We start from the raw sequence: 25,977 nt of genomic DNA on the forward strand, positions 1-25,977 counted from the left end.
ATTATGACAAAACCTTGTCGAAACGTTGTACATTTGCTGTTATATTAAAGTTTTTCTTCATTACCCATTCAAGCCGTCTCCAGCCATTATTAGTCTCAAAGAGGGTTCCTCGTCATCGAATACACTTACTACATTCAAAATGTTTAGAGTTTCATGGTTACAAGGTCAGTCAAAATGACCGAGCCTGTATATGAAGAGTTAAAATAGCAAAAAACACCTTAATAGTTTTTATACACATATAACAATAATAGCAATGTGGGGAGCACAGAAAATTAAGTTCTAACTGTATGATGTGAAAACAAACTGGCTTTCAACTGCTACTGTATTAAGAATTACAGCAGACAGATTTAATCAGAAATGACTCTCCTCGCTATTTGTTTTTACACTATAGTTAGTGGACCTACTCAAATTGTATGACCTGTATACCATTTATAAAAACTTGATTCATAAATGTTTGACTTATCCCTTTAACTTAAATATGATTTTAAGATATTCTAAACATTTTTCTTCATTTGTAATTATGGTTTTCTTATTTTTCATCTAAAATTACTTTTGGAGACATAAAAAAAGTTGATGTATTTTTGAAAATTTCAAATTGATAGTTATATTTTTCTTCTTTAATGTTAAGGATTACCCCATGGAGCTAATGCCTGAACAAATGATTAATAACAAAATCACCTAAAGAATAACCACAAATGTAGTTCAAAAGAAAAAGTGAACGTTTTGTTTTATATTCCATTCACTTGTTACAACTAATAATTTGAGTGACTGATGTATAATACACCTAAAAAAAAAGATCAGTGATATTAATTTAATCAAGATTCATGAAATTTAGTTCTGTTGGAAATTAATTAGAAGTTATATAGTTGTTTGTATTTTCAGGAGCGACATCTGATGCTCAAGTGAAAAACAAACCTGAAAAAACAGGAGTCACTGTAAGTGTTTTTATGTTAGTTATATGAAGATACTTTTCATCAGTTAATTCTTTTGAAGTACTATATTAACTTAATACCTTGTAGCCTTGCTAGTCTGGTAAGCTCTGTTTGATGACTGTGTGCATCTTGACAACAGTTTGTAGTTTCTATAGCAAAAGGTTCCATCATAAGACTATCTTGTTCAAAGCACACCTATCCTCTTTACATGCTTTCCATTATCCATTTAGTATATTAGGACAAGTTTCAACAATCCCATTCCATAAGCAGTGAGTCTTCCGATGGAATAGCATTACCCATTTCATTCTCCAGTTGCTTGAAGTATGTGACTTAAGTTGTTTTCCAGATGAAGATCCTTTTTCATTATATTGTGTACTATTGCCTGATTAAATGTGAATGGCTTTGGCCACTGACCTTTATAAGTGGATTCTAAACCTGTTACAAAACACTGCACTTTTGCTTTTCACAACTTATTACACCAAGTTTATACATATTCCTTTGTTGTACAAGGGCTATCTTCAAAATGCCATTGCAGCTAATTTGCATATTTAAAACAATTTACTTACCTTTCTATATAAGCTTATTTTTTATGTTTATACTATATTTTCTTAAATAACCTACACCAGGATTTTCTGTAGGAGCGACGTTACAACCTTCGTGCTCGTAACAAGCCACAGCAGACTACGAATGAAGTTATTACAGATGAATCTCCAAAAACATTCGCCAAGACTGTAAAGAAGCTTGCTAGTATTTCAAGACATAATAGTCAAAAAGTTCAGCAGACGATGAAACACTTGAAAAAACAACATGCCCCTTTCTTTTCATCGGATGAGGACTAACTTTTTTTTTAATGTGTGCATTTCGGAAATCAAATAAACTAAATTTTACAAAGAAGTAGACATTGTGTTAGCTCACTGATAAAACTATCTTAAAATCCAAGAAGTTTAGGACCAGATCTTTTTATTCATTCCACAATAAAGGCCCAACACAAAGTCACAATGAATTTTTACAAGTGGAAGAAAAGTATAATGTATAAATACACCACTTCAGCTTTTTTTTTTTTTGGCATCCTTAAATTAATTAAATACACCACGATAAGCTGCCATTACAATGTCCAAGACCACTAGGGTGGTAAGTAGAACTTAAATTATTTGTCACTTAAGCGTCAGTTCCTAATGACACCTCTGACATAGTGCCAATTTTTATGTACAGTTCAGTCACAAAATGGAACTCATAAATCAGAAGAAAGGAAAAGCTCCAAATTGACTTGGAGTTTTTGGAGAGGCACAGTTGTATGTAAAATCTTCTGACTGAAGGTGGGTGCGATTGAGAGTTGGTTCAGACGTACTGCGATGAATCTTTGGAAGTGAACGAGCTAAGGACTCCAAGGAAGCAAGAATCTAGAAAATGAGGAGAATACAACACATTAGATCACAACTGAAGCTTTTAAGTGAGGTTTATGACATGAATTACTGCCAACACCCAACCTCACATTCTATGATAAAGAAGAGATGCGAGTTGTGGTGTCTGTAACTTGTTTGGATTTTTAAAAAACTTTCAAAACATACCATGAAAAGCAAGTTCTCACCTGTCTAAACAGAAGTCTTTCTTCCCTTGCAAATTTTATACTATCTTCAATTAGTCTTATTAGGGCTTTAGGTGTGTCAGAGCGAGTATTACTCAAATCAGGCCTCAGATAACCATTCCCCACCATGAACAGGATCTAAAAAAAAATGATCACAGTTATACATTTCAATCTATCTTATAATCATCTACAGGAGTTCATAACCTTATTAAGCTGAACACATTTTTAATGAACCAAATTATTGAGACGTCCAGAATATCGAATCAGTCATTTTGAATACAGTGGACATAATGAGTGCTATAAATAATCAATCGATAAATGTAAGGGTTCAATGCAACTGGTAAACAATAAAATTTTCAGCTATTTTATACAAACTGCATGATCAAAGTGCCAATTCATTATCTTCATCACTTTGTTCAAACCAAAGTGGATACTTACTGACAGAATACAAATTATACATGGTATTGGTCAAATATACAGGAAATCCCTTTCCAAAAAAGGATGTAATCATAGTCTACTTTTTAACTGATTTTTTCTTTTGAAGCTTCTGAGCAGCTGCAAGCAAATAACACATTATGTCATTATCTTCACATAAATCACAGTTTTGTTCGAACCACGTGACGCCATCTTCAAGGCCAGATTGTTTTATTTAAAATGACTCTTGAAGAGACATGATAAAAATTATGTCATCTGACAACTACTCACCAGTTAGATTTGAGAAGTCAATGTCGAGTCATTGATCAACTGATATAGCATCATTGCTACTCAAGATTAAGATATTTCCATAAGCAATTTCATTAATGACTTCTGACATCTCAATAGACCCAACAGTTTCACTCTAAGCTGTGGTAAAATCTTTACATGCTTGAACGTGGACATTTACAGTTATTATAAAATATTTTTAGCACATTCTATATACTTTTTAATCAGCTGATGGTGGCAGTAAGCATCCATAGGCTATATCACTGATGTGGTGTTTGGTAGCATGTGGTACAGTGTTACATTAGACAGTTCTTGATTTGGTGTAGTTGACAGCAGTGTAAAAAGGAGAATGATTCTTCTCTTCTTTGAATGCATTCTTCAGTTAAAATCTTTCAGCCACTCCAAGAATGCCCTGATGTCACCCAGGCTTTCTTATTCCACCTGTATCTTGCATGGACAGCAGGGTTGAAAGAATTTCCCATACATCTTGGTTATTGGGATCCTGCTATCACAAGTAGTTGCAAACTTCTCACTATCACTGCCACACAAATCAACTTTTAACATTTTTTTTTTTTACACTGAACTCACTAACTTGCCAAAGAATGACTAGGTCTCAACCTATAGAATAAACTAGTCTCATCTAGATTATGGATGTCTGTCAATTCATATTTTGTTGAAACCTTTAGTAGACATGCTCTACCTGCAGCAACTGAATTTTAATTGGTACTTCCTGCTTCATCTTCCAACTTTGTCTTTACTCCAAAGCATCCTTCAAAACACTGCTACCCCAAGTTGTTGTCCTAGTTGATGAGCTTTGTCAATGAGCATTTTGTTAACAACACATATCCAAAGATACAGAACTTGCTCCATGTCTTTTCCTTGTTTATTTACCTTACTGAAAAGAACATCATAGTTGTCCATGAGATTATTTCTTTTTAAACTGAAATGCCTACTGACAGTATCATGGCTTGCACTTTCTTCCTTGTACAAACAAACACCACTGTGATTTGACATGATTACAACATAAATCACTGATGGTCTTTTGATATCTGTTTATACATACATCTCTACTGTGAAGATCGTTCTCAGAAAAAAACATCATGAAGCAGTACCCAATGCAAGTTAAGGGCATTCTTAGAAAAATTTTTAAATCAGGACTCACTAGTTGATGCAGTGTTTTGTAGTCAGTAATTATCACCTCGTTTCCTGTTGTGATCGACCACTGTTTGTACATATTACCAAATAGTACCCACAGCAAATAGATGTTCGGGTTCAGAATGCAAATATACAGGCTAATCTGGTGATTAAATTTTGGATTATGAAAATTTGCCTATATGAAAAATCAGGATTGTCAACATCCAGACTAATGAGGGTTCACTGAAGTTGAGAGATAATCAACAACACGTTTCTCATATTAGGTAACTCTAAACCAACTTGGATACACATCCATCTCAAAAAAATTGATGGTAGTTTAATAATGGTTGGAGACGGTTTGAATGGGTAATGAAGGAAAACTTATATTAAAGTTTTTCTTCATTACCCATTCAAGCCGTCTCCAACCATTATTAGTCTCAAAGTGGGTTCCTCGTCATCGAATTTGATGGTAGTTTGTTTGTTTTTTGTTACAGGCAATTAAAATTTATAATCTATGCTAATTTACAAGAGCTATCTAAAAAATATGACTATTGCTAATTTAATTTTTTTTATATATTTCTAATTATTAACAATTTCTAGATTTTATTTCAGTAAAGAAGCAGTTTAGAAAACAGTATATTTTATGAAATTTCTTTTTAAAAAACTATTGCTGATTAGAAAACATAAAATAAACCTTGGCTTCATATTGCATGCGGAATTATTCTTGTGGAAAAATATTATTTTTATTGAGCAGCAAGGCTAAAACAAAATATTGATCTGTTAAAGAAGCACAGGCCAATATATGGAACAAAAAAACAACTCTTACATTTTACTATTATAGCACACCCACAGCAAATGAATTATGGATAAATGCAAAGTCCTGAACAACTACAATATAAGTTAGGTAATGCTACTGTTCATATAACTTAAAATGAACTGATGTTTGTTTGTCATTCCTGAATTTTGTGCTGATCGACAGACTAGAGGGAAGGCAGTTAGCTTACAACACCAATCACCAACTCTTGGGCTACTCTTGTCTATCTGAATAGTAAGATTTGACTGTCACTTTTATAACACACCCACTGCCCCAAAGTGTGGAGCATGAACCACGAGTCCTTGGCTTCACAGCCTACACACATTAAATACTAACCCATACATATCGTAGGCAGGAGGATCTCTTAGTACACAGAATACTGTACCTGGTCCTTATTGTTAATACGTGCATATGGTAACTGTCCTGTGGTCAACTCGTACAAAACAACACCAAAAGCATAGACATCTGATTGAAAGGAATAAGGATGAGGATCTTTCATTCTGATAACTTCTGGAGCCTAAAAACATATGAAATATATATTATATACTACTCTTTTTCTTGAAACATGAAAATCTAGTACTTTCATTATTGAAGTAAGGTAGAGTGACTTTTCTAAAGTGAAAGTTACTTGAGTATCTTTTAAAAATTTTTTCTTGATTATGGGTTTATTATAAGACTAAGTTCTAAGAATTACAAATGTAGCATTCTCCTGTTGACACTGTCTTATTGATCTTTACCCTAACTCTAATTTGTAAATGACCCGTACCGATTTGATAAAAAATTACATTTCACCAACTTAATCTATTTCACACCATAACTATTTCATATCCAAACTGGCCCGATGAGCCCTGGTATTGGATGAAAGGCTTCATTGGCACTGGTTATGGCAGATACAGTGGGACTGACATATTGTTATACAATCTTACTTTCACTCTTTAGTTCTTAGAAGTTATAAATATCTGTTAAGGATTTACTGTACACATGCACAACATAACCTAAGTATACTATGAGGTAAGGATCTGATTACAATACAGCAGAAAGCTGCTTATATCTTGATGTTTCCTTTTTGAGTAGTAACTACCGAAATAAGTTCTTATGAAATCATGTACAACCTAACTGTCTAAATAGCTGAACACACCTCAATATGACTAATGAGGTAAGTAATGTATTTCTGGTATCATTGGAGACTTAAAAATACAACAAATTTGTATATCATTTTTACTACCTGTAAAAAATAATATGGTAATTTTACTTTTGTGTAAGAAACCAGTAATTAGGTGGCATTTAGTGATACGTTATCTGTCACTTATCTAACTTATGCTCAATACTTCTGGACTAATAGAAAAAAACATATCTTACAAGGTAAATAAAAACCTAACCAAGGATGTTTTTAGCACTTGTGTGATTTATCACAACCACCTACGGTAAACTTCAAAAAGGTGTTTAAAAAAATTCATATGTTACTTATAAACTGAACTGTTTTTTTCTTCTTGAAATGGATGGTCAGTAACATAACCTGACAAAAAAAAATAATCATTAATCCCTGGTAATATTATCTTAACTTTATAGAACAATTTCAACTAGATATAGTTTATAAAAGATTCTCCAATAAATTAGTGGTGGACTTGTTTTTCCTTGTACATAAAGATCAATGAATGAATTTGTAGTAAAATTTTTAGCAATAATATCAAGGTCACACCATCCACAGTATTGATCCAGTTGGTTGATTGAATTGTTCTGACCCACTCCACCTAGTTTTCACAGTAGCCAGACCAAAATCTCCTATCTTCACTGTCCAGTCTTCGTGCAAAAAGATATCTAAAGCAGAGTTAATGAGTAACAGCATCCCTGGCTTGATACAAAGGTAACATTTATACCTTTAGAATTGACAAGGGAAATAATAAATTACTACAAGTCCCATAGCTTTCCTTTTTCAGCTTAATTCACAATGTTTTTAAATATAATTTTTGATAATACATGGTACAGTGTAGTTTGATTAAACAATGCAGTTTGAAATATAAAAGCTTGGTGTTTTGAGCTGTTTTCTGCTCACCACAATGAATCTATATTTATATTGAATTTGAAAAATAAGTAACACTGATGCTACTAATTTATTCTTCTGAATTTCTCAGCAGAAAGGTTGTTTAAAGCACTAAACGATGAATATGAAGCTTGTTATATTATTCAATTCGCCAAATGTCATCGAGATATACTAATTTTGGGGAATTCCACCCCTTATCAGTAACCCTAGACCAGTGGTATTCACTATAAAAATAGTGAGGGCCAATTGGGATGTTAGAAAAATTGATTGGGCTGCAAATAGAATTTAAAAAATATATTTATTTCTTCAGAAAGGTATCTTGGTAAGTAAAATAAAAAAAAAATTATAAAAGATAAACACACTAATTTCAATAAAAACATGTAAATATTTTTAACTTTTGACAACAAATGATAATCTTTATAATATTTATGATCATTACTTACATTCTCTCTCTCTCTCTCTTATTTAATTAATTACTTTATCATTTATTTTTTCTTTTTATACTCTCTTTTCCTGGCCACAGACAAGTGCAGGCCACAACTGGCCCGTGTGCCATGTAGTGAATACCGCTGACCTAGACTATTGTTCTTCAAAGAATATTATGATTAAAACAACTGACATAAGCATTTTCTTCACATAAAAAGCAGCATGCTTTCAACTATGTTGCAGAAACTTCATCGGGCTTAACAACGTTGATTACAGTTCCAATTCAAGTTATATATATATAAAACCACTAGTTGACACAAGGCTTCAAAAGGTTTCTTAGTTACATGGTTGCTGCAGTGTAACCGAAAGCTTGCTACATTAAGTGTTTTGTTATGAATGTGGTTAATATCTGCAACAGTTCTTCTTAAAACCTTAACCCATGTTCTTTATGTTGTTAATGGAGATGATACAATTAATTTAAGTGAATTATCTGAAATAACAAAGTGTAGTAGCCTACATTTCTGCACACTCACTGGTTTATATTTTGAAAAAAAAAATTATTAAATATTGTAACGTGTTTATGCATCATAAATAAAACTTAAGTCAGTCAGTCAAACAGAAGGTAATTTACACTTCTTTCTGCTGTTTCAAAATGTTGGCTATGAAAAACTAACCACTGTAAAAACTTTTATTCAACAGGAATATGACGTTAATTTATATAATACTGAATCTTTAGAAAATTTGCTTTTAGGTTAGTTTTTAAATTATGAAAAATCATAAAAATTGAGTAACATTTTTTATCATGGCAGGTTTTAAATAATACTAAAGATAATGATAAATAGAGACTAGAAAAAAACACAAACATTTCTTTTGATTTAGTTTCAATGTTAATAATTTGAATAAAATGTATTATCATTCTAATGTCTTGTAATATTTACATTTCTCCTACATATGAATAGTGCTAGAAACACAATTAGGAGTAGGTCAGGGATATAAAAAAGGATACTATTTGACTTGAGGTCTCGATGAATGATGTTTTTGGCGTGAAGATAGCTAGAAAAACAAAATACAGATTATCATCATTATTGAAAGGATTGCAATATGTCTACCTTACTCCACCAAACACGGATGTTCCAAAATTGTTTTAAATAAATCATTCCCCGATATAGCACCAACCATGTTCTCGTATTTTGAAGAATCCTTTTTGACAAGAATATTTTAAAGGTCAAATCATCAGCGTTGAGGCCTTCAACACAACTGATGAAAGCCTTAGTAAAGAGACTGTCATGTTATTCACTTCATAACTTGAAGCATGTGGAACCTATGCAATGTACGCTGTCAAAAAATTCTCACGTACAAAATAAATACAGCAATAATTCCACAAACTTTAAAATTGAATTAATGTTTTATTTTAACTTCACAGAGTATATATTTATATTAGTTATCCTATGGTAACAGAAAAAAATAGAACAATTTTGTCATATTTTAGACCAAGAAACTTAATTGTGTGACAAATCCATAAAATAAAAACATTTCTTTTGATTTAGTTTCAATGTTAATAATTTGGTAACAGAAAAAAATAGAACAATTTTGTCATATTTTAGACCAAGAAACTTAATTGTGTGACAAATCCATAAAAGAAAATCCAAAGTGTTCAAGGAGCAGCTATTACATTACGTCTTATCAATCCTATGGCAGTTGGGTTTAGTTTTAGGAATTTTCGACTGAAATATCTGGTATATTAACTAAACTACATTAATTTTACCAGATAGAAAAATTCAAGAATATATTTCCAATGGGAAATATATCAATTGTGCACATATAATAATAGTGTTTCTAAGAAATTCTAAATATGTCAGAAGTTAATACTTACTCCATTCCTTGAGCAGTTTGCCTGGCAATGTTGATAAGTTCAAACATTTCAAACTTGGATTCCTGGACGTAAAGGTGTTTATACAGACTAGAACCTTCACACCATTGGGTAACTATTGTCAAATGAGGTTTTGAGACACAACCCATAAATAAGAGAATATTCACATGACGAGTTTTCCTAAATAATAATAATAATAAAAAATTCACACAATTCTCCCATCAGTTTTATCACTTATACTACATTATATTTTTTTCACTTTCTAAAAGAGATATATTTATACATTATTGTCAACAAATAGTTAACTGGAATAGGATTTTATCACGGATAAAAATGACCAGGATGGTGTGATCACTACAATTACTAAGATTTCCATTGCACAACAGGCTGTTTGAAGTACTTTGAATCACATAGAGCCATATTATATCAATTACTGGTATAATATTTACTGTTCCTTTTAGATAAAATACTACAATAAAACATCAACTCATGAACAAGTTTACAACAGTTCAATGTCTGATGGAAATATATTATTACCAATGTGATTTATCCTGGGCTTTGTACAAGACAGTTAAACATATATAAATGGAATGAAACCAGTAGTTCAAAGTTTCAATCAAAATGCACTAAAATAAGCCAAATAAGATTAATCTACCCCTCTATAACCACCCCTACTTCATACAGAAATATTTTAGGTACTGCAGACCAAAACTGTGCCTCAGTCAAAATACCATATTTAGTAAGTATGATGCTACTTGAACTTTTGCAATACACTATTTAGTGACTGAGCAATTAGGGCTAATAGTATCTAGAAATAAAAGTTTTACCAACGTTTTTTTACAAAGTTTGACAATCTTGTCTGTACTTTATTATCTATATTACTAGCATTGTCTTGTTTAAGTACTTCACACTTTACAGTGCTTTTCAAAGGGCAACAAAACAATAAAATTTAATTAGAAACAGATGTATAATATTAAGAGCTTTAAGTTATTTAGTGTAATATATGTAGTTTCCTGCTATAATTTGAAGTAATTCTAGAGAGAAAAAAAAGAATTTTGATTTATTTTGTATTTTTATGGTGGTTACAAGGCTGGTCAAACTGACCAACTTCACATAAAATTAGGGTACTGAATATAGCAGATAGAATATGAAGATTTATCGAAAAAAGTTGGAAATTTAATTTGGAGGTTTTAGAGATTATACAAAAGAAATGTGTTAATTTTTAGATGGAGAAAAGTATTTTTAATCTTAACATGAAAATTACTTTACACTTGGAGCAGTGACTACTTTGACCCCATATATTAAAACATTAATTTTTACCAAAAATACTTGTAATGTTTACTGAAAGCTTGCCAAATTTTGTGAAGATATGTAAATCGTATTGTATTGAACAATGTATCGCAACACTCCCAGTAACAACGTAACAATGATCATTAGTCTAGATAAACAATTAATAGTGATAAATTAAGCAATAATACTGTAGTAGTTAACAACAATTTAGAACAACACTTCACAAACATAATAGTGCACACAGATCCCTCTACAGCATGGCTCTAGTAACAACCACTAGGAACAAAAGTGTTGATATATTGCTATGTATTTGTTTTATTTTTATGCATAAAAGTTCTGTGAGTAATATAGGCTTCTGTGTATTTTCTATCAAGGGCACAAAAAAATTAGACCTATAGTCAACAACTTTGTTGGCAAAAATTAAAATTTCACATTCATGGAAATCATCAGTTTTAGTTCCAAGATTTAGATACTCAAAAAATAAAATAAAACAATTACACTATGGTTAGAGAATGTTTTGTTATTTTAACATATAACCACTCTATTACTGACCTATGCATTATTGCGACTATGACGACTAACAAGGCTACACCTATGATCAAGAAATTGATAATCATTTTTTATAAAAGACACAAAAAAATGGTACTAAACAAAAGACAATTTCTGTGTTACAACAACTGATAGGCCTACCCCACCCCAATTCCCCTATTTTCTCAGTTTGTACTGATCTCAGAAATGACCCCGGAACACTGACAAAAGTTGGATTTCTGTCAAAAATTAGAAGATTTTCATTCATGTTTTATGAATTAAATACAATCTTTTTAAAAAATAAGTCAAATACAAGAAATTGAGCATTTTCTGCAATCTTTATAAAAAAAAAAATAGACCTCTTAAAATAACATTTTACTAATTCCATATGTTCATGGGTGAAAATAATTGGTATTTTCTTACCTCAGGACAGCAACTTCGTTTTTAAAGGCTTGAAGTTGCGCTGGAGTAGGATTGGTAACATTCAACTTTTTTAAAGCTACTGGGCCTGTAAAAATAAAACAATTACTAGAACTTTCAATATCTAAAAATATTATATCTCTTAAAAATCTAATTTTAAGAGTATATCACATGGTATATGGTATTTGATAAGGTTTCTTCATACAGTTTGACACTTACCATGCCAATGACCCCTATATACAGTTCCGAAAGACCCAGAACCTATCCTTGGACCAGTAAGAATTTCATTAGCTGGGATTTCCCAGTCTTCTATCGACTCCCTAGTTGTTCGCTGCTGTGAATACAGTTTCACAAACTTCAGTTAGTAATTATAAGAGCTTCTACAGAGATCATCAGTAACATTCTTATTCAAATTTATCCACCCTTTGTTTAACTTTTGTCTACAAATATGAGAAATTCTGTCCAATGTACCAGCACAATAAATATTTAATAAAATACAGAATTTAAATTTAGTGATATGCAATGGATGAGTCATATTTATAAAATAAAATCAATGTAACTTTCATAAAATTATTCCACTTATAAACAAAAATAGCTTTAATTTAAAAAAAAGAAACTAAAAATTTGTTTATTGGATGAATAACTGTGAGGAGGATAAAACATTCCAGCATAAGAACATTTAGTTTTTCTAGGAATTTAAAAAAAAAACTATACCTAGGTAATTAGTCTGATATCACTAATAAAATCTTTGAGAGACACATACTACTTTTTTTGAACTTTCATCGGCAGATCTTGCTCGAGGTCTCCATGGTTTATGTATGTTGGTAGGGGACCCCTGCGCACTTTGTGTTCTAGTTGGACTGGAGCTAGGACTATGATTAGTAGAAGGAGAACCCTGTTGGTACGGTGCAACCAGAGATCCTGGATCTACTTTTACCATACAATCAATAACAAAGATTTACTAACAAAAGAATGAGTACTCAATTGATTCTAAGATAATAAAAATCAGTATGAATATATATAACAGATAAATAGTTTAAATGCAACAACTATAACATAATAGTTTATATTATATTCAAACTGGTATAAAGTAACATTTACGAATGGTTAACTACAATACTACTCATTCAGTTTAAAAAGTATAATAATCTATACTACTAACACTATTTAAAAGTTATATTTACTAATCTACAAAACTTATAACTGAAAGCCAAACACTTTCTTACAATACCAAAATATTATCAGAGAAAAACAGTTGCCCACAAAAAGAGCTCCATCAAATCACTTTCCCATTTCATTTTAAATATAATTTTCTAAATATAATAATATATTAAGAAGAGGAAAAAAAGATGCTATATTTATAATAAAACAGTCTTTTTTTTACACTTTAAAATGAAAAGTTGAAAACTTCTGCTTCTCAAAATATTTGAAACAAAGAATAAAAAAATTATCTGATGCCAAACTTACCAACCGACGAATTCTGTGATCGAAGCCTAAGAGCAAACTCCTGTGAAGTAAATTAGTTGCCTTAATAAAAATAGTATTATAAACTGACATAACTTCTATGATATCTAAAAATTTTAAAGACATAACAAAATATCTCTAGTTATTAATGCACTAATTATTAAGTGTAGGTAAAGTTCAGTCTGATGAATAATTCTACATCTGACGTAGGTTTAAAAGAAGGTAAAATGTTGTTTAGTATTCCACACAACATCAAGGGAAAAAAGACAACTTCAATTCGACCACTTAATACACGAGTTATTAAAATATATAATATAAAAATATATTCATAAATATTTATAGAAAAGACAATCCTATTTAACAACACACTTTCTAAATATAATATGATTTGTGTAATAAAATTAAAGTGTTATTACACACATTTCATCTTTGATGTTACAAAAACATGTAGGTTCAAGAAGGCTTGATAGAAATGAATAAAAAACCTATAACCTGAGCGCTTTTGAAAGATGGACCTTTCTTCTTCAGGGTTTGACAGTTTGCCCCTGAAGAAGAAAGGTCCACCTTTTAAAAGCACTCGGGTTATAGGGTTTTTATTCACTCATTTCATCCTGATATCAATTACTCATTTGAAGTCATGTATAAGACGAATACCAAATTTCACTGTTGACCAAATGTGCATAGGTCAGGCCGTTAAACTGGAATCTTGACTATAGCTCCAAGTGTATTTACACAAAATGTGACATGCTTTTAGTAAAATGTACAAGTCTGTTGTGCATAAAAAATCAGACATGTTACAAAAATATTTGTATTCAAGATATGTCTGCAAATTGAGAAAGTCTGTCTGACTCATAATGTCACAAGTCGGAGAACAAGGTAATGTTCATATGAAGAATAAAAGTACTTTTGTCCCCCATACAGTATGCATATTGCATTTGCATAACCTCTAGCATCTCCAAAATGCATATCTACAGTTTTTGCAGTATTCCTGTATAATGTATCTGGTATTTACCATGAACTATCACTAAATAACAATGTAAGGTAATTAACAGTTTATAACTCCGAGATCGAATACATAATACAAATAGTTGAATGGCACTCTGTAAAAGGTCATAGAATGCACACTTTGACCCCACCCGTTCACATAGGGTTAATAACTTTTTAAGTCAATAACTGCTTTGCACTCTTGTATCTACATGTTTTCAAGAGATAAACAAGTATAAATAAACACAATAGTTAAATCAAGTTTTATTTCATTATCAGTAGCTTTGGAGATCCAAGTACTTCCAGACTGTCAATAAGTTTAACAATTTATATGTTGATGGCCCAGTAAGTGGTTTTAGAAGATGAATGAATGCATTGTAAAGTTTTGAACCCAATGATATCAATATATATACAAAAATAGTTTGTGAATTTGTAATTTTTTTTATTATTTAACATGACTATGGAAACATAAAAATTTACTGTTAAAGTTCCAAATGTAAGAGTACACAGCATATTCTAATTGAACTTCAATAATATTAATTCATAATTTAAAACAAAGTGCAGGGCCTAAGCACACAAATTCATTTCAGAGCTTGTTTTATTCTGAGAAATATTCAAACTACAACTTCAAAGCAGTTACACATTATCAGAGGTAAAGCAAATAAAAATTTCAAAGTACCAGGAGTAAGTTTCAAGTTCCGCTGAACCAACTCAAACAGTCATAAAATTTTAAATAAGAAACCGAACCACAAGAGAACTAAATTTATTTTTTTATATATGAATTTCAGTCTGTGAATTGAATTAAAGTTTTATTTCCTCACCTCCAGGGTCATATCATGATTGACAGTGTTGTAGCAAACATTGGGAGCAGAAGTAGAGCGTTCTCTCTGACATAAGGGGGGTGGGTGAACCCGCGGCACATTTCTAGGTGGGGAAGTTGTCGTTGGGTGTCGTATATACTCATAATTCGAGGCATAAGGATTGAATGAACCAGAAGTAAAATTTGTTGTCTGCACCATGTTACTACAAGAGTCATTCATTGCTAGAAGCCTGAATAAAAGGAATACTATGTATTAGTGCCAAAATGGAAACAATATCATTATATAGAATAAATAACACAAATAATAATAAACAAAATCAGTTTCATTCTATTATGTTTTTTCAATAAATAATGACAAATTCACAATTAGTTATTACATTAAGACCTTCTTTTTCAACCTTTTAATGTTCAATATCTATAATATTAGATCAATTGTTACTAAAATATTCATAAAATAATCTATATCAAAATAATGTGAAAACAAGAAGAAACCCTCGATAGCTGTGGAACTTGAAATTCTTTTAGGCAGGATTAAAATAAATCAATTTACGATACCTTTTTTTCCTTTTTATTAGCTATACTTTAGTGTGCTAGAAATACTAAGCATGCGGTGCGCATATACCCGATTCGATTTTATTATATATCAGGGTCTAACTTCAAATTGAAATTCTTTTAGTCAGGATTAGAGTAAATTAATCTATGAGACCTTGAGTCAAATACATCAATTTAAAGGGCTTGACCTCCAGAGTCCAAAACTGCAATTCAAATCCGTCAAGAAATGATAGAGCTACGAGCTAAAAGTTTGTACTTAAAAAAAAAACTCGGAGCTGTTCAATGACGTGCTATGATGAGGCTAAAAATGCAAATGTTACAACACACTCTCATGACTTAAAATACCTGAAGATCATAATTATTAAAACCAAAAATAAGGTAATCTATATTAGAATAATGTGTGAAAAAAATTTAAATATTACAACTCCATCACCATAACTTATAACTGCAGTAGATCAATTAAATATTCTGTATTTAATCTCAGAAAGCAAACAATAACAAGAATTACTGTTTATAAATGTTGTTGTCCACTCGGAGAGGTTGACAAAGAGTAGGAACATCTGCTGCACACCTTTGGTGGAACCTGTACCCACAGGTCTGACAGCGGAACCCATGAAACAGAATGCCACGACAACATTCACAAAAGGCTAATGTGAAGAATGTTTTCCTAACCTGTATAAGAGTATAAAAAAGATGTTGTACATGTTACTTCAGATTTTGGTTTTATAATTCTAATTTGCTATAACATATTTTTTATATTTCAAATGCTAACTCTAAACCCAATACCTTGGTACTTACTGATGCACTTGAAAAAATTAATTTCAATGTTATTCGTGTTTTTTTTTGGGGGGGGGCATCCATGAAACAAAAACTTTAACCTGTTTACAATCAATAGATATTTAAAGAAATGCAGGTTAAAGAAATACTTCCTTTATAACAGGTCTCCCATTTGATACCTGAAAAGAAAAACAAATACAGCTTTTTTGGTTTTAAGGTGCAAATCTTGTACACAATTAATAAAAAACTTACAAAATTATGAGAAATACTAGTTGTGATAGGAAACCGCTCTCTAATTTCTACAGTAATTTCTTCTCCTTCTAAAGTTGCTATATCTGTATCCCAGTCTACTCGAACTCTGAAAAAAAGCAATTAACAGCAAATAAGCAACCTCAATTATTCAATATTAAACATTTTATATTTTACATATGTATATATAATACAATAATCCATTCTTGTTGCTGATATTTTCATTACTACAGTGCAAAAATATCTATTTCCTTGAGATAGTCCCAATTTTACCACTAACCTGAAAAAATGAAAATGTTAATTTGAATACACATCTTATGAACTAATAAAATGAAAGACATGTTACAACAAATCAAGAATATTCAGCCTTATTACTGCCCGTACATATATTAATTAAATTCATGCAATTAGATAGCAATTTTAACCACCTCAAAGCTGGCTTTTTCTATTATAAATAAGCTTCAATCAGTTTTGTTCTCTGCTTTTATTCTCATCCAGTGTTCTATAAATTTTCTTATACATATGCAAATTTCAAGTTCAAAAATGTATCCAACACTTAATAAAATCTAGCAATAATGCATCAACTTTACTAAAAATGTTCATACCTTGGATTACCTTTATACACTACACACATGTGTGGAGTAAGATGTCTTCTTGTCATGGCTTTTGACAAAGCCTCCTGAACAGTCTGACCTGGCCGGACCTGGACCTACAAAAGCATTTACACCACCACTTCATTATTATGTATACTTTTTGATATGGAGTAGAAAAATAATGAACGTGCCCTTATATAAAATTTTTTCTTTTAATAATTTATGATTTGGAAGAATCAATACAGTTCATAGTTAAAACTCAAACTAATTTAATTTACATATCATCTAAGGACAACATAGGAAACTTTTTTTAGTTCATCTTGGCCATCTATCCATTAAACTAAACTTTAAAATAAAACACTCAAAGCCAGCCATCAACATTCAAATAATTATCAAGCCTTCCCTTAAATTTACTGCATCCATCACATCTGAAGGCAACCCACAATGTCAGAAAAATAAAACTGTCTTAGCTGAAAACAAGTACTACCATGCCAAAATTTACATTTGTGTCCTCTAGTTCTACCATTCTCGTTAATTACTAAAATTTTTGTAATGTAGAGAAATGAAAAACCCATGAGTATGACCAAACAATCACTTTGAAAACTTACAGTTGACCTTTGTTTATTAGGGAGAAAGGCTCTGACAACCCTCAACGGAGATTTTGGTGTTAACCTGGCTATATCTGAAACAGTACCTGAAACAGAGAGACTTATTCAACAAATAATTCATCCTGTAGTTTTATTAAATGTAAAGCTAGATGATTATGAAGAAATGCACCGAGAGGCTTTACTTCACAAGAGATTTCAAATAAATATTCCTGCTAACTATACTATCACTGAATATACATAAATATCACAAGAAAACAAACCCTTGGAAAGGTGGATTTTCCTTCATCAGTTTAATGGGTTTCTTTTCTGATGCTAACACTTTTTCTGCTGATCCCAAGTGTGTTGGAATATCATGCATGAATACCACCATATAACTATCTTAATACCTCATATTAACAGTGAATATAATTGCTTGTTAGCACACTCTACTGGTGAATTTCAAGCCTGTATCTCAGGTTTCGATTTTAAAAATAAAATAATCTAATGATTAATAATTATTAATTGATACACCTAAACTTTCTCATAACACAAAAAACTGTATCCAAACTCTCACTACTGGAAACATAACTTTCATATGATAATGAAATAGAACAGTTTGTTATTTAATGACATATTTAGAATATTAGAAATTTAATGAACTAGCATATGATTCTATCTGTCCAATGGCTCGAAACACATTTTTTTTAATGCACATATTTTTCTAAGTGAGTACAATCACAATTTCATGAGAGCTTGGGTATTATACATACATGCCCATGTTATGAAGGTTACCGAGTATTCAGTTTACCAGTTTGAATTTTTCATCATGCTGAAACAAGAATAAGAATTATTTTTCACAACTTTATTACTTTTGAAATGTGTTGATGAAAAATACATGTACTTTTGTTAACTGGAATCATACTTTTGTTAAACATAATTTCATTTTATGGTTTTCAAAATTAAATATAGAGAGTACTTTAAAGTGACTGATGAACATTGTATCAATTCTTAATTTTCACGTATAAAATATATAACTCTCAAATTCTTTTAAAAACTAGAAGGGCATTCGGTAGAGTTCATACCTCCACCACGCAGCACTGATCATATTCAGCTCTCAAAAAATACGAAAATGTGTCCGTTTGTCTGTTATCAATGGACACTGACCATTTTTGGCAGGACGAGGAGAAAATATATTCTACATATGTCCACCAAGTTTCATCAAAATCTTATCATTTTTGACTGAGTTATAATGCAAAAATAGTGTGAAAAATCAGTGTTAACAGAAAGGGATTTTTGTGTCCTTTGCTGACTTTGACCCTCCAAACACTAATCTCTTCTAAGTTGGGTCATAGTCCAAATGTATATCAACTTTTGTCTATATCCATTCAGTTGTTTTTAAGAAATCTTACTGACAAACACACAAATGTGAAAACATAACTTCTGTCCACCTTTGGTGGCAGAGATGATAATTACCATTTTTTTTTTCCACTTTAAAAGTTAATAACCACTAACATTGGGAATATCCATGTACCCCAGGTAAACACAAAATGAGTATAATGTCAATTGGTTTCTTTTCTTTCAGTTGACTTGCAGTTAACTCATTTCATACATATCCCGCACATCGTAATCAGTGGCAACACTCCCTTGAGAAATTCAATGGACTCATCCAAAAAGTGTTGTATAAAAACCACTTTTTCTTGATATTTCTAATTATTGCTCTAACTTTTATCATTCTTTATGGCCCAGAAAATAGAAAAAACATCTGATGTAAGAATAATCTAACTAGTCACTACTGGTTGAATAGATAAGACAATATCTTCTTCAGACTCGTACTGTTATATTACAAAATAATAAAAAAATGTATGAATTAAGTACAGTACATTCTGGGATGTAATGCTACTGCTAAATTACTGAGATACAGTCAATACAAAAAGTATTTCTAACAGTGAATAAACATAAGATTAAACTAACTATTTAAACTTAATTGGCTGTTGTTTGGAGTAAGAGTCGTCCTTGGAGTTGTTACTTCAGAACAGGTCCGGCTGTCATCATAATCGGGATCTGACTGCTCGGGAGAATCTCTTCCATTGCTTCCATTACTAAGCTGATCTAAAAGTTTCTGTTCTTGGAGCTGAAACTCATTCAGTTTGGAATTTAGATCTTCAAACTCCTAAAAATGTGAAAAAGTTATATTCAATAAAAACAGATTTTGAACATATATACAACATTTGACTGACAAGTGTTACATTGTATATGAGTGACATACCAAGATTTCCCAAGTTACACATTTTGTTAAGATCATGAAGGATGGTACACATCACAAAACGGGGTCATGCTTATGTTGTTTTTCCTAAAGCTATTACAAACATAGCTCCCTTTCTTTTTGCAAAATCAGTAAACTTGTTTAAAAAAAAAAGTGCATAAAATTTCCTATTACTCTGTAATGTTATTACCACTTTTGAACCATATTTTCTGATAAAGAATACTAATTTATTCACACACACACACATTGTTTCATAACATCCCCTCTCTAGTAAAGCATGAACTTGTTTCATGAGTATTACTTCAAGATTAATTTTACAAGTTTACAGATAATAACGGGTACATACTACATTAACCATAGTTTCTTAGAATGCTGTTATTAATTAATTGTTTTATTCAAAGTTTGATGCCATAATAATTTAAATACCTACATCTGTTATTTAAATTAAGATACTATATTTTCATATGAAATTTGTATCACCATTTAACAACAACATTAACCACATGTTAACACTTTGTTATGATAGCACGTGTATGTCTCAGCTTCTGGAATTTTGAAAGCCTAACTCATTACAAACACTTCAACTGTTAAATCCTTTACTGACACAGTTATATGTCTTGTTATTTGACACCACTGCCAACTGTGGCCATATGAAATGTTGCCGAACCTAAGAAGATATTGACTAAACAGATTAAAAAAATTTTATGTTAGCATTATGTATTCTGAGATTACTGAAAAACTAGCTTTTTTCTTCAACACAGCTATATACCAACTGACTTTAAAAATATTGTAATAAAAATGCAAATGGAAGATAACTGAAGATACAAGTTTTCTGCATCCTCAATGACCATTAATTTCCTTGACAGACACCAAGTCATTCTCAGTTTTAGACCGGCACCTGAACAAACAATCAGATATATCAATATATACACAGTAACTGAATATATATTACAGAAACAGCCTAATATGTTTACATGGTACTAAGTGTATACATTAAGATAGATCACATAGATTCCCTATATCTTTCTAAATATAAATGCATTAATACTCTCATATTTTACAGTGCCATGTGCTTTATCTTAACAGATACATTATACTTTAATGGTTAGAAATAGCTTGTGATCAAAAATATATAAACATTACGTCCATACATGATCTGAAACTATCATGTTAAAGCTTTACCTGTTACTAACACCTAACGAATTAACAGGCCAGTCTTAAAAATCAGATTCCGCAACAAATATTTATACCAAGTCCTCTCCGGGACCAAAAGTGTTAATAAAAGGTTGATCAGTTTTATGCTGCATCCTACTCTTCTGCATTTTCCACCATAAAGCATTCACACTTGAGCCAAAGAATATATTTAAAAACTAATAAGTAGTTTAAAATCATTAAAAATGTTATAAAAAACATTTTGCAAAAAAAAAAGGGCCAATACCTGTAAACTTCTCAACCTGGTATTTAATTTACAGAACTTCTGGAGTATTATGTGATTATACATAGCACTGTTACTCTGCCCAACCAGAGTTCAATCAAAAAATGTACAATAACAAAACTGTAAAGTTGAAAAGAGATAATGTACATAATTACTTTTACTGTTCGTAAAACACCATTTAGAGACTTGGTTTACCATCAGTAATTTCATTTAACATTTTGTATCAGTCTGTCTGCCTCAGTATCTGTTGCTCAGTCAGTTTTTGTATTCATCATAGAGTACACAGATTAACAAGTTCACAAATACTAACACACGGGCAACCTTTACAGGTTCCCTTTGTATTAACCCCAACAAAAACCAGGAACCCATCAGACAAAATGAAAAACAAAGGAAGCTGATAAGTATATCTTGAATCAACTTGGTATCAGACACAACATACAAAGCTGTAACTGCACCAAACTTGGCAAGCAGGAAAATTAGATGTGATATGCTTTTATTCTTCAGTTTCACATACAAAGTAACGTGACAGATACATATTATAAAAGATTCTGTCTGTTGTAAAAATTAATTTCATTTTGTAAGCTGAATTTGTAAACTACTTCAGATTACAGTAACAGCATCACCATTATTTTTAAAAGTATAAAATAGCTGCCCACTTCTAAAGTTGTATGAAAAATATAATGAATATGTTCTATATTTTTATGTAATTTAACATTTTTTTTTTACTTGCATGGAAGTATGTAATATAATGCATTAATAACTTTAAGTATTTTATTGGCTAAACAACTAACACAGTCATTTTACAAAAACAAATTACAGTTTGAGCTGGAATGTTTTAACAACTGATCAATACAAGCATGCTTTACTTATTCTAGTTACAATGTTGTTATCTTTACATATAAAAAGAGCATGTAATCATTTAAAATGACCTAAACAAGCTCAAATAATGGTTGTTTGAAGTTAAGCACAAAGCTACACAATGGGCTATCTGTGCTCTGCCCACCATGGATATCGAAACCCGGTTTCTAGCATACTGCTGTGCCACTGGGGGGCTCAAATAATGGTACTGTTCCATTAAACCCCCACAAATGGTAAGTTTTTACTATACAAATTCAATGCTTATTAATATATTTAGAAAAATTTATTATGGACATTTACTATATAAAGAACATGCATATTTTATATGTTTTTTTATACTTATATATTTTTAAAAGTTATCCAAAAGGAAAAGTACTCAAATAATATTTAATTCTATCTGTATAGTTGGTTATAATATATTAAAACTACAAAAAAAAATAACTAGCAAATGTAATGTAAATATTTCCTACATTTAAACAGATTTAAAAATGGCTTGAACTTGTTTTCAAGTAAAGAAAAAAAACATTTCAAAAAAGGAGGTAAATGTTGGGATGGTTAATATCAATCTTACAAAAACAATGTAAACTAAATAGTAAAGACTGCATTTGCATCATCCCTACATAATAGCACAGGCACACAATACAGTAAATGTTAACAGACAAAAACAGGATAAATTAAACTCAATTGCAATCAATCATTTTAATATACATATATATTTTAATTCTTGCCTGTACAGACAAAAATAGGATAAATTAAACACACAAATATGTTAATTATTGCCTGTGTTCTTATGTAAGGGTGATGCAAATACCATCCTCACTTATACTTCCTTTTTTTTGAAAAGTTTTTTACTTGTTTTTTTTTTAATGCAGTGTTTCAGTAGACATAGGATGGTTGTATTTATGACCAAGTTCTACATAAAATGAGGTTCCAACTGTAATTTTATCGTTTGTCTATTATTGGCTGGTAATTCCTGTGTCACCCTGTACTTAAGCTTTTTAAATGAACATCATGTCTGTAAGAAAGCCAACTTCAAGGGGTGATGTTAACATCGTTTACATTAGAATTATGATTTTTTTATTTAATTACTACTAGTTAATAATACTTATAAAAGTGGATACTCCGTTTGAAACTATGTCACCTCACTGAATTTGGTTGACACCATTATTTTGGTTTTTGAGTTATCATGTAATTACATAGAAGCAGAAGATAATTACAGACATTCCCAGAACTTGTGTCTCAGTCATTACATAGATATTGTTATAAAAGGAAACACTGTATAGTATTGTTAAGTTCTGATGACCTACAGAGGAGATATTTAAAATACAATTTTGATGAACAATTCCAAGCCATCCCTACATAGATGGCGCTACAGTCTGCCTGATAATTCTATGAAACATACACCTTTTGATTTTCCCTTGTTTTAACATAATTACAATGGGGTGCAATTCCTTACTGAAATTACAACTAATCAACTAATTGATGTGAAGGTCTTCCATCATAAAAATAAAATTAATCTAATGTTACAGTGATTCAATTTCCTGGGAAAAAATTCAACAGGTGTAATAATATTGACCAAAAAAAAAAAAAGAAAGTTGTTTAGTTATAGGCTTAACAGTAATGATTTGTAAGGAAAATATCAATGTATTATCAATAGAAAATCCAATTATAACTGTAAACATGCAGATCTGACTGCAATTATACGTTTCATAAACATATTTAAATCCAACTCGTTGGTGAAGGTACAAATAATTATTTGACTTATATTCTGACCATCTAATAAAAGCAATAGAGAAACACTTTCTGAAGGCAACGTTCCCTCGTGCTACGTGTTTGTTCACAACCATCAAATACCCTATCTTCATAATCAACTTACCATGTGTTTACGCAGTGTTCAGCCAAGAGTGGCTATTTTTGACCACCGTTCATCATTATTTGCTGCCACTAGGCTATTTCAAGCAGTCAGTCTGACACGTTGGTCTATTTATAGCAACCATCTCTATCTCGGAATAAACGCAACAAAAATAGGTTTCTTCCGAAATTGATCACCCAGACCGATCACTGAATCCAATCATAATCAACTCCTGCGTCACTAGCCACTAACAAATGACGTCAGTCGTTACATGGTTCCAACGAACCTGAACGTCGCGTGCAGGACCATAAAGCGGCATGTGGCAAACAAAAGACAAGCAGTAGCCGTCTCGCAGCTGGCTCTGAAATACGGCCTTGAAACTATACATCAACAGATTTCTGTCAAGTAGACATTAATTTCATCACGCAAACACGATATTTGCAATTAGTACGAGTAATTAGAGCGTCTTGACCAATCACTACACGAGAAATAATGTTTCTCATTATTAAACAGCTGGCATATAATGTACATTAAAGACGTATTTGCCTTAACACAAGGATGAAACTTGATTGATTGTTTGAAGTTAAGCAATGGGCTATCTGTGCTCTGCCCACCACGGGTATCGAAACTCGGTTTCTAATGTTGTAAGTCCGTAGACATACCGCTGTACCGCTGGAGGCCGAAGATGAAAATATCGCGGCATGAGTACTGTATGATATTCTCAAATACGTTACAACTGAACGAAATTAATCACATATCTGTTCATTGTGGTTATACATATTCATTGTATATACGTATGTATATTTTTCATTTTAACAAATGACAAAACGATTGTTGGTACCTATATAAAAGCAAACTCAGCGGATGTTTTGAATACTAAAATATCTTACTACACTTATCTAATAAGTAGGTATAAAAACGTAACTATATATATCGTATGTATAAAATTGTTTGATATTGATATGTCATTAGAAGAACACAGGGCTAGTTGTATACAAACATAAAAAATGTTGGTTTATTTTTTTTTATATAAGAACTCGTTCTATTTAATTAACAAGTTTTAAAGTTTAGACTGAAAAGTTACAAATACAGTACTGGAAATAATTATAGGAATGTGCGGGTGATAATTTTACAAGAGTCATAAGCAATGAGTAATAAGTGATTACTTTAACATTACTACAAAATATCACGTTTTTTTATTTCTATTTTTATTTGCTACATGTTTAGGATAACGGTCTTGCTAGAAGATGAATTCCTACCTAACGTGTCTTGTTCCTGAAGGTATGACACGATGGATAAGAATTCGATTGTACCTGTCAGCAGTCATGATGCCATCAATTTTGTGTAGACATCCAACTTCCAAGCCACACTTGAATTGGTACCCCAGCTGTACGTTGACCACCCACGATATCGTTCTCCCCTCTACCGTGGAACAAACTACCAACAGTACTCGTTTCACGTGCCCTCTTCAGTTCCATACAGCTCCAATTCGATCATGAAAATTCGCCTCAATCTGTTGCATGGACTATCCTTCACCGACTTCTACAGGTTTATCGTACGGCATTTCTGTCCTGGCAGCCAGGAATACATGCCACACTTCTGCTGGGAAGAGTATGACCCCCAGTACTTTAACAGGCATTACATTTGGCATTGTCTGATTAGTTGAATGACAGCCAATTACAGTGTAAGCTATCAGCAAGCAAGTAACTACTTTGATGTAATTTATATGCATACAATACAGGGGAGCAATCCCGTAATATCATCATTTTTATACTCATTTTTACAGCCTTAAAATCATGAT

General features: G+C 31.3%; 2 protein-coding genes across 4 annotated transcripts in view; one reads left to right on the forward strand and one right to left on the reverse strand.

Annotated features, from left to right (window-relative positions):
• Positions 1 to 1,955, forward strand: part of LOC106467038 — a 12,998-nt gene extending 11,043 nt beyond the window's left edge. The window contains exons 5-6 of the mRNA XM_013927348.2: positions 883 to 935; positions 1,571 to 1,955. Of these exons, the coding sequence (XP_013782802.2) occupies positions 883 to 935; positions 1,571 to 1,771 (254 nt within the window). The 3' untranslated portion in view covers positions 1,772 to 1,955. The remainder of the gene's footprint in view (positions 1 to 882; positions 936 to 1,570) is intronic.
• A 42-nt stretch (positions 1,956 to 1,997) lies between these two features.
• Positions 1,998 to 25,977, reverse strand: part of LOC106467039 (serine/threonine-protein kinase B-raf-like) — a 69,331-nt gene continuing 45,351 nt past the window's right edge. The window contains exons 1-17 of one of the 3 annotated variants that reach the window (XM_022395144.1): positions 24,201 to 24,349; positions 19,740 to 19,938; positions 17,790 to 17,875; positions 17,194 to 17,297; positions 16,592 to 16,697; positions 16,071 to 16,234; positions 15,012 to 15,240; positions 13,210 to 13,249; positions 12,506 to 12,672; positions 11,962 to 12,076; positions 11,746 to 11,830; positions 9,508 to 9,684; positions 8,641 to 8,687; positions 6,867 to 6,985; positions 5,553 to 5,684; positions 2,521 to 2,655; positions 1,998 to 2,332 (exon numbers count right to left, since the gene is read on the reverse strand). In XM_022395144.1, coding sequence (XP_022250852.1) covers positions 2,171 to 2,332; positions 2,521 to 2,655; positions 5,553 to 5,684; positions 6,867 to 6,985; positions 8,641 to 8,687; positions 9,508 to 9,684; positions 11,746 to 11,830; positions 11,962 to 12,076; positions 12,506 to 12,672; positions 13,210 to 13,249; positions 15,012 to 15,240; positions 16,071 to 16,234; positions 16,592 to 16,697; positions 17,194 to 17,297; positions 17,790 to 17,875; positions 19,740 to 19,938; positions 24,201 to 24,203 — 2,070 coding nt within the window. In that variant the 5' untranslated portion in view covers positions 24,204 to 24,349 and the 3' untranslated portion in view covers positions 1,998 to 2,170. Of the gene's footprint in view, positions 2,333 to 2,520; positions 2,656 to 5,552; positions 5,685 to 6,866; positions 6,986 to 8,640; positions 8,688 to 9,507; positions 9,685 to 11,745; positions 11,831 to 11,961; positions 12,077 to 12,505; positions 12,673 to 13,209; positions 13,250 to 15,011; positions 15,241 to 16,070; positions 16,235 to 16,591; positions 16,698 to 17,193; positions 17,298 to 17,789; positions 17,876 to 19,739; positions 19,939 to 24,200; positions 24,350 to 25,977 lie in introns of those variants that run through there. The other 2 variants (XM_013927349.2, XM_022395143.1) reach the window with 2 other exon arrangements.

This window comes from Limulus polyphemus, unplaced genomic scaffold (genome assembly GCF_000517525.1).
Source record: "Limulus polyphemus unplaced genomic scaffold, Limulus_polyphemus-2.1.2 Scaffold2467, whole genome shotgun sequence".
Lineage (NCBI taxonomy): Eukaryota > Metazoa > Arthropoda > Merostomata > Xiphosura > Limulidae > Limulus > Limulus polyphemus.